Source organism: Octopus bimaculoides, chromosome 6 (genome assembly GCF_001194135.2).
Source record: "Octopus bimaculoides isolate UCB-OBI-ISO-001 chromosome 6, ASM119413v2, whole genome shotgun sequence".
Classification (NCBI taxonomy): Eukaryota; Metazoa; Mollusca; class Cephalopoda; order Octopoda; family Octopodidae; genus Octopus; species Octopus bimaculoides.
The window spans coordinates 90,241,092-90,251,674 of record NC_068986.1 but is presented as its reverse complement, the minus strand read 5'-3'; the positions used below and the strand labels follow the sequence as shown (position 1 = coordinate 90,251,674).

Sequence of the window (10,583 nt, the reverse complement as noted above, 5' to 3'; positions counted from 1 at the left end):
ACTGATGCTGGTGTGTTCATGTCCCAGTCACTTAGTGGTTCGGCAAAAGAGACCGATAGAATAAGTACTAGGCTTACAAAGAATAAGTCCTGGGGTCAATTTGCTCGACTAAAGGCGGTGCTCCAGCATGGCCACAGTCAAATGACTGAAACAAGTAAAAGAGAAAGAGAAAGAGAATATATATCTACATTACTATAGAAGCTCAACAAGAGAACATATGAAATCAGTCCTGGCAAAGGGGAAGGTAGTCCTCAGAGACTAATATGAAGTAACATAGAGAAAGCCAAAAGGAAGCTATTATGTGGAACAACCTTCTCTTGCCTAGGACAACCACACAGATGGGAACAAGGAATGCTATGACCATGTTCAAAACAAGAAAATCAGATCCAATTACAGCTGAGATGAGACTTTACATGCTCACAGAACTAGTTATTTGCGAGACAATGTAGCTGAAGTCAGGACAATGTACCAGGGTACAAGGAGTAACCCTACTCTACTCAGGACATGAAGAGGACATTACACCACACACTGAAGGAGTTGGCTGAAGCACTGGCACCTGGAAACAACTGTAATCCACTACAAAAAAATCAAGACAGAAGGAAATCTCTTGCTGGCACCCTGTGCTCCACATAGAATTGAAGGAATTAATGAATAAATGACGTACATCTGTGGAATGCTCAGTCACTTACATCTTCATTCAATAAGCAGGCAGTTCATTTGATTAAACAACAAAATACTTATCAGTGAAACCAAACAGAGTCCATTTAGTTTTTATATAAATACCCATGCTAGCATGGAAAGCGGACGTTAAACGATATCATAGGTGAAAGCTGTGTGGTTAAGAAGTTCACTTCATAACCATGTGCAGCCCCAGGCTGACCACAACTTTATGAGTGAATTTGGAAGAAAGAAACTGAAAAGAGACCCAGCACGCACGTGTGTGTGTGTGTGTGTGTGTGTGTGTGTGTGTTTTAAACAGACCTGCCTGGATACAAATAGAGACAGAGAAACTAAGACTAGCGCTGGTCTTTATGAGCAAAGAAAGAAAAAACCAATAAATAAATTTCATTAAATTGAATTTGTCTGTGTGCTGTGAGGAAATGTAAATTTTAATGTTTCTTTAGAAAAGAATATTTTTCACCATGTGATTTTTTTTTTTCTTTTTTATTCGAAATAAAGTGTATTATTCAGAAAGCCATAGGCCATTTCTAAAATATCAACCTTTTAAACAATAATGTACTGAAACCAACTTTAATCATTACAATTTTAATTTTAAACAATATCTAATTACCTCTGCTACTCTCTCCAGCAATGGTTCTAACCAATTTGTGTTACATTCACAATGGCTGTCAAGAAATGTCAGAATTTTAGCAGTCGACGCATCGGCTCCTCGTACCCTAGACCGCATTAGACCTGCAACAGGAACAATAGTAAAGACAAATTAGAGTTGAGGAAAAGTTAACAAACACTTTTTAAAAAGATAAGAAAAATCAAATTTCAATTAATATTGCAAGCTGTTGATGTTGTTGTCGTGTGGTCCCCAATCAGTTCTAATTGATCAAAAGGTGTTCTAGTTATTATTATCATAACTTTCTTTTTCGGGTAGTCTATTCTATCTAGCACCACGTTATCAAATATGTTCTTGTTTTTAAAGTTGGTTGTAATTTAGGAGAGATTTGGCTGTTATTTCCAAAAGTTCTAGCAATTCCATAGAGCAGGGGTTGGTGAATGGGGTAAATTACCACAAGTGAGGTAAAAATAAAATTCTTGGGGGTAATGAGGACTCATTAGACATAAGTAAAATTACATAAAAAAACGTGTTCCTTACTATGATAGAAATTTTTCTTCTGGCAACACTGTATCTGTCCAATGTAATGGATGTGTAAATAGATTCGTATAAATAGATTCAATAAAATAGATTCAATAAATCTTTTGAATTCAACGAATTTATGATTTTCTTCCTTTCAAATCAAGGGGGTAACATCAGTGTAAATAAATATATTTTGGAGTAATTGATTAAAAAAAGTTCCCCAACCCCTACCATAGAGGCTTCCTTGTTAGTTTATAACATTGTTCATGCTCTCAATGTTATTTTTGTTGTTTAGCACCCTGATTGAGCAGACTAGTAATCAAAGGCAGTCCAGTCATGGCCACTCCACATGTTTTGTAGTATCTAGAACTACATTACCTCATCTAACAATTCCATTTTTAGATCTGTGAAATGTGATTTGAGATATCTTAATTAAAATAAGTAAAATTAAAAATACTCAAATTAGTTATTTACATCATGATTGATCACATCATTAAACACGATTTTAATTAATAATACCTTTTTGGTTTACTATACCAAACATACAAGTGTTCACCATACTATTAAGTTTTTATACAAGTGTCCCTGGGTATTTTTCTCACAGTAATTTTTCTAAGTTATTTCACTGTGTAGTTTTCATTCACAAAAAACCTTACATCTCACTGACTATTCTAACATCTTGAAAAAATAATCATCTAAGCTATTCTGATGAGGTCTAGTAAGATAGAAACATTCCCAGAGTTGTCACTAGGTTCCATATTTTATTTAAAATTTCAAGGCTGTCTCCTCTATCTTTCCTGATCTGATTTATTTCATCATTAACCATAATGATTGTTGTCATCATTAAAGAGGTTATTTTAATTAGTTAAAATTTGTAGGGTTACTAGATCAACTATGTTACCATCCACACGTTATACTATTATACATTTATGTCACAGACAGACCCTAGAATGAACCCAACAAAGAGTAAAAGGAGAAACAACTAAATACTGAAAAGGCATTCTATTTTGTATGCTTTTCGAATGATTCATTCACTCCAGCATCCTACCAAAATAATACATTAATATATTATAATGTACTACCCTCATAATACACTCTCCCCACCTCTCCCTCTCTTTCTTTACCCAATTGTCTGTCTCTTTATCTCTTAATCTGATAAACAACTTTACACAATGACAGCCTTACCTTCTCTCCTATCATTTCGAAGAACTTTCACTTTTTGGATTTTTAGCAATTCTTCTCCATCAGCAGCTGAAAATATAATGACAGTAACATGTATATGTTTGTATGTCCACGAATGGGCATATATGTATACCCCCACCCACCATACATACAATATATCTGTGCAGGTGGCACGTAAAATACACCATTTCGAGCATGGCCATTGCCAGTACCTCCTGACTGGCCTTCGTGCCGGTGGCACATAAAAGCACCCACTACACTCTCTGAGTGGTTGGCGTTAGGAAGGGCATCCAGCTGTAGAAACTCTGCCAAATCAGATTGGAGCCCGGTGTAGCCATCTGGTTCACCAGTCCTCAGTCAAATCGTCCAACCCATGCTAGCATGGAAAGCGGACGTTAAACGATGATGATGATATATTATATATGTGTATATATATATATAGTAGTAATGGGTACTGAAAACATTTTGCTAGGGGTTATAAGGAAGATGGGTTCTATGATAATAGTGAATACTATAGTTGAAATGAAACTTCTTTAGCAGTGGTTATTATGAGGATCAACACAATATTACAGGTGGCACCCTAATAGAGCTGGGCATTATCATAGATGAAAATTACCATAAAACAGCACTGTAAACAATTGGCTACACTAAACTCAGTATGAGTGAGAACCACAGTTACTATTCCGCTTTCCTTGGTTTTGACAGAGACGTAGATCCTCCTGTGTTAGACATTCTAGTGATGTCAGTTAATGAATTTTTCCACATTGGCAGTAATGTTCCAGCTTTTATTCCCACTGAAGCCAGTTCAAGAGATAATCACTGAATGTGCTTCACAAGGTTTTGCATGATATCCCTCTATTCCTCTTCCCATTCAATGGTTATCAGAACACTGATGTTTTTACAAGTATAATGGACAAATCTGAACCCCTAGAAGAGTGAGCAATGAACAGAATAATATAAACTCCATTGATACGTTTGCTTTACTCTTTTACACTTTTACTTGTTTCAGTCACTTGACTGCGGCCATGCTGGAGCACTGCCTTTTTTGTCAAGCAAATCGACCCCGGGACTTATTCTTTGTAAGCCTAGTACTCATTCTATCGGTCTCTTTTGCTGAACCGCTAAGTGACGGGGACATAAACACACCAGCATCGGTTGTCAAGCAATGCTAGGGGGACAAACATAGACACACAAACACACACACATATATATATATATATATATATATATATATATATACATATATACGATGGGCTTCTTTCAATTTCCGTCTACCAGATCCACTCACAAGGCTTTGGTCGGCCCGAGTCTATAGTAGAAGACACTTGCCCAAGATGCCACGCAGTGGGACTGAACCCGGAACCATGTGGTTGGTAAGCAAGCTACTTACCACACAGCCACTCCTGCTTTGCTAACTTTCTTAGTATTTTTTGCTTGTCACAATACAAGCACACAAAGGTAAGGAAATTTACTGTTTTTACCAATTTGAAAATTATGTCAGTAATGCAGGGACTATCAAAATCTGTCTAGAAATGTCAAATTACCTTATCTATTCTTCTTTCATGACAAGCAAAAGGGTTAACAAATTAGCCTACTAATGAAAAGCCTAAATGTCAAATGGATCAAAGAATCAGCCAGTCATGTACTTCAAAGTAATGCACAAAACAATACTATTAGTTGAAACACAAATTATCAGTTCCATAAACAAGACAGAAAATTCATTCAAAAACTTAGAAACAGTTTAGGGTGACCTTGACTACAAATCCCAGTTATCAAATATCACAAAAGAACATTTGATAAGACTAAGGACAATTCAGGTCCCAGTAAAATGTTAAAAAACGAAAGTGGCTCTCTTCTGCAGTCTTCTGATGTCTACTGGGCTGATGCTTACTTCAAGTTTAAGTAGAGTTAAGTGGATTAGAGCAACACTTGCTTCGGGATAGGACACCAGTTTACAGTGCATAACTTTCCCACAGGAAAAGTGGAAGTCAATACAAAGCCACCACAGTTCATGTCAGCACTACTACCATCCACTCCGTTATTATCATCAAAATCATTGTCATCATCATCGTTTAACGTCCACTTTCCATGCTAGCATGGGTTGGATGATTTGACTGAGGACTGGTGAACCAGAAGGTTACACCAGGCTATCATAATCATCATTTTCAAAGTATGGCTGCAACAGACTAAGACGACCATAATATTCTGTAGTACTGGTTTACTGCTAGATGGAGACTGGATTAAGTCTTAAATAAATAAATGTGTGTGTGTGTGTGCGTGCGTGCGTGTGTGTGTGTGTGCGTGCGTGCGTGTGTGTGTGGGTATATCTTGTGGAGTTTTGACCCAGAACACAGTGCAATCACAGAGAAACATTAAGAACTGCTGATTCTTCAGATGATAGTTCAATACCTTATCAATCACTCTTCCAAGAGTTCACATATGAGCCGCTACTATGGCAACAACTATAAAATGGGTGCTGGGAAATACTTACGATCATCACTGAAATCATCGACCAAGATTATTTCATGAATAAGATCATCCCGGCTCTTTCGGAAAACGCTGTTGAATAGAGAAAGTAAAGAATTAGGAATGAGGACGGAAGGTTTCTTAGAAAATAATGGACATCTTGAGAAGATTACAAATGATAGTAAATTCAATGTTTGCTATTGGGGATGATACATGAATAAAGGTCATCGAATCAACGCATTTAATCATTTCAGCAGCCATGTTGAGGTAGTAATCGAGGCTGGTGGTGGTTTTATTGAATAGCCTTCTGCAATATGCATGCATAAACAAGTGTATCAAATTCTATAAAAATATATTGGTTTTTCTAAGAAGTATTTTTGTTTTCCTTAAATTAAAATTTTGTTCTCAAAAAGCTGGTACACCCTGCTTATACATGATGGCTGCAAACTTGTGTTTGAGTATTGCCATCGTCTGATCAAACGTCCCATACATGTGAAGGCTACAAGCAGCCATTTTTGTCACAGGTTTTACCTTTTTTTCTTCAAGAGATGCCTGGGCATGATGATTTTGTTTTAGTGGGAAAAGGATTTGCACCAATGCAATCCCACTCTTTGAACATGGACAACATAAACTCAAAAAGAACTAGCCCTTCATCACCAAATATTGTCAGCGTCACAGGATTTCTCTCAGAGTTTCCATCTCCTAGAGAGATGTTGTGACAACAACAGAGGGGCCTCCCACTCCCAGTGGGCTAACCCTGCATCTGGACACCAGTTCAGGTATTTTCACGTCCCTGCACATGCAATCAAACACATGTACACACACGTATGTACATACACTCATACATATACACATATAATTGGATTATATACCACTACTTGAAAAACATGTCTGTAACACTGAAGTACAGAGACTCTTATCAATAGAGTGAACCAGTGATTGTACTCGTTGAAACAAGATATAAATCACTGACACTTGTATTGACTGACAGTTACCTAATCAATTTGTTGTTCTGCGCCCTTATTGTGTATAATATGCTTACATGTGTGTAAATAGCTGGTTCTAGTATCATTGGAACAAAGTCTTAGAATATAAAAATACTACTACAGACTAAAACAACATTACTGAGATCCAGGCCTTGCAGGCTGTGGGTATAAGGAAGAGGAGTATCTAGTGTTGATTCTTACAAGCAACACAACACAATAAGGATGCCTCTCTCTACATGGTCAATCAGGAAGGGCAAAAAGGTAAAGTTGGTCCAGTCAGAATTTGAACTCAGAATACAAAAGGACATAAGGATATTACAGAATACCACAAGGCACTATACCCGTTATGTTACTACCTCGATTTGTAAGAAGGACTAGAAAAGTTATATTTTCTAATCTTCCTCTTCAAAGTTTATTTTATTCAAACAATTGACAAAGAACCTCAAGAAAATAAAATAAAGACAAGGAAGATGCTGAAGGGGAATACGACTTACAGACGTTTGAGGTAGGAAATATTTGGATCTCATCCTAACTTTGAATAAAATTGTGATTAATAATTCAGTATTTCAAATATCTTAGGTGTGTCAATATGTTTTATCTCAAGCTCTATCAATTAATGTATGAAAGATTAACTTGAAAATATGTTTGGAAAGATTCAAAGAATCCACTTAGCTGGGTTTTCCTTTTAGAAAGACAGATAGATAGATAGATAGATAGATAGATAGATAGATAGATAGACAGATAGATAGATAGACAGCTAAATAGGTAGATAGCTAGAGAGAGAGAGAGAGAGAGAGAGAGAGAGAGAGAGAGAGAGAGAGAGAGAGAGAGTACATGTATGCATGTGCATGTGTGTGTGTTTTGTATCTTCTTTAATTATGGAATGTCTAATAATGTAAGAATTTCATTTTCTGAATATTTTCAAATTAACCTCAAGAGATTGATTTATAAAGCTACCTAACTACCACTTGCCAAACTACTTTGATGTATGTCTAGGCTCGTAACTAAGCTGTGTTCTCTCAACTCTGCCTATTTTCATGTTATTACAGTGACCTCTTCATATTTGATAATTTTTATTACATGTCTAGAAAGATGAGAAGAGAGGAAGTAGAGCTTTCAGTGTTTTAAGTGAACTATAACCAATATTAGTGTGGTAAGTCAACTGTGACCAATGAACTTGGGTGGACTAGATTGGCTGCAAAGGAACAAGAGAAATTTATTTGATAACTGAGTTTTGTAACTGAATTTCAATGAATACCTGAATACCTGATCTGGATGAATATTTGATAAGGATGAGATATGAAAAAAATAATATAGCCCCATCATTTAGTCAGAGGTGGTTAATTCGGGATCACATTGTTGAATGCATACTTCCCTTTTTATGTCAATAGGCTGTGATTTGTAAGAAATTTGACCATTTTTTTCTACATGTTGAGTGACCCGTCTTCTTGGAGGCTCATTCAGTGGCACATTATCATTATCATGATTGTTGCTGTTATTATTCTTTAGTCCTATGCTATCCTGAATGAATAGACCTACAATCAAGAACATTCCAACCATGACCATCTTGTCTTTTATGGGGATGTCTAGTACTACATTATCTAAAGTATCTCTCCTGATATGGGAATCTGGCTGCTATTTCTAGCATTATTGCTGTTATTGTTAGTGATGATAGTTGTAATTGTGAGAATGAATGTGAGAGTAATGATGGTGGTGGTGGTGGCGAGTGTGTTGGTGGTGTACATTTTTACTGTATGTGTGAAAGAGAGAGAGAAAAGGAGGGGGAGAGAAATAAAACACACACATACATACACACACACAGACAAAATGAAGTAGAAAAAAAACTAGAAGACAGAGTAAAGATACAGATACATAGATAAAGGAAAAGGAGTGAGATACAGACAAAGGAACAGTGATATATCATGTTGAAAGAGATATTTGGGTGAGAGAAATGAGAGAAGGAGCGAAACAAAGCGGAGACCAACAGCAGAAGGTCTATTAGTTAAGGAACAAATGGCTGTTGAAATTTGGTATCTGGGAACCAGTATGCAATGCAAGCTCCTAATTTCACTTCATAACTGGGACATTTTTGTTCTTTGTTCTTTATTTTTTATCTTATTGAATATATTTTACTCTTCTTCTTCTTCTTCTTCAACCATTTCAGTGACCTTTCAAATGTTTACAAATCAGCATATTTATTGTCAGACTACAGAGACAGAGAGGGGGGGGGGAAACAGGAAAGAGAACCCTTCAGAAAGTTTTAAATGTCTGTCTTTCTTCCTTTCTTTCATTCTACAACTTTGGTGAACATACTCACTAAAAGACACTAATTGTTTTAAAATTGTTTTATACAATAGCAGCAGAAGACATGTGTTGTTGGCGATGGTGTTGATGTTTAATCCCAATCCAGAAGATACAGAGCCAAAGAAAGGTTTTCCAACCACCATAACAAGTATCTCTCCATTTTTCAGATATGACAGAATGTAGGACAAAGTTATCTAACATGCTCTTCTCTTTCAAATGGTAACATAATTTAAAGATCTGGTTGCTATTTCTAGCAAACTGACAGACGATACACTTTGTCATCTATCCTGATATATAATAACTTTCTTTCTTTTATCTCTTGCTTATTTCAGTCAATGGGCTGGTGGCCATGCTGGGGCACTGCCTTGAAGGGTTTAGCTGAACAAATTGAACCCAGTACTTATTTTTTTAAGCATGGAACTTATTCTATCAGTCTCTTTTGCCAAATTACTAAGTTACAAGAGATGTAAACAAGCCAATACCAGTTGTCAAGCAGTGTGGAGGTGTGTGGTTTAATGGTTAGGGTGTTGGACTCATGATCGTAGGATTGTGGTTTCGATTCCTGGACTGGGCAATGCGTTGTGTTCTTGAGCAAAACACTTCATTTCATGTTACCCTCCGGTCCTCTCAGATGAGTAATCCTGCGACAGACTGACATCCCATCCAGGTGGGGAATATATACGCCATGAAACTGGGAAACCGGCCCTTATGAGTCAGTATGACTTGCGAAGGTAACTTTACCTACATTTTTTTAGTTGTAGGGCAGTGATGGGGAACAAACACACACATACACACAATGGGTTTTTTTCCAGTTTCCATCTACCAAATCAGCACACTAGGTTTTGATCAACTCAAGGCTATAGTAGATGACACTTGCCCAAGGTGTCACAGTGGAACCAAACCCAAACCTTTTGGTTGGGAAGCAAACTTCTTGCCACAGAGCCATGCCTGCACCCCAGTCAATTTATATTTAGAATATTAAGACATATACCTGCATCATTCCATTTGTGAATGCTTTGGTAACTTTAGAAGTAAGTGTGAACTATATAGGACATATTACACAGTGTGTGTGTGGGGGGGGGGGTTGTGACAGCCATCATAGACTTAGTGTTAAACCTTTCACACACAAGTGTCATTCATATGCAGCCTAGATACTTCCCGCCAAATATGCATTACATCTTCTCTGTACACGGAGAGACCTTGAGAACATTGTTCTGCAATGAGAACATGATAACTTCATCCCATCCAGCATGACACAGTCACTATACATATCAAGAAAACACAAACATAGCGCTGCCTAGTCCCCGCCCTCACACTTCTACTACAGTGTAGCAGAAGCCTATAAAATCTCTTCAGTTACCATTTCTGAAGATCTTACATACCTGCCTATCTTCTAACACACTTGTTATTCAGTTCTTCCAAGCCGGTGGGAGGAGTTTTGGGGTCAGGGGGAGCTGCATGAAACATGAGAACTTGTTTCTCATGGCACCAACTTAGCGGCTTTTACAAATTTTGACTTTTTCTTTTGTTCTTATCACTCCAGACAGACAGACCCATCACTAGTTTCCCCAGATTCTAGAGTTTTGTGGGTATTTTGCTTTACTTGTAATAACATCACAACTATATCACAAAACTACATCCCAAATGTTCTCTTTTTATTCAGAGTCAAAAATTACTTCAATCTGAACATTAGCAGACTAAGGGAGAACCTCGAGATAGCCACACAAGCTCGCTAGAAACAGCAGACAAATTCCATTCACACTGTGACTTACTATCTTAAAAAAGGAAAGACACTGGAGAAAATGTAACTTTGGGTACATAATTGCAAACAAGAT

General features: G+C 37.0%; 1 protein-coding gene across 1 annotated transcript in view; it reads right to left on the bottom strand.

Moving 5' to 3' along the window:
• The window catches only part of LOC106869793 (polypeptide N-acetylgalactosaminyltransferase 2), a 152,550-nt gene that overhangs the window by 31,321 nt on the left and 110,646 nt on the right, over positions 1-10,583 (bottom strand). Inside the window, exons 4-6 of the mRNA XM_014915654.2 lie at positions 5,484-5,551; positions 2,996-3,061; positions 1,292-1,413 (exon numbers count right to left, since the gene is read on the bottom strand). Of these exons, the coding sequence (XP_014771140.2) occupies positions 1,292-1,413; positions 2,996-3,061; positions 5,484-5,551 (256 nt within the window). The remainder of the gene's footprint in view (positions 1-1,291; positions 1,414-2,995; positions 3,062-5,483; positions 5,552-10,583) is intronic.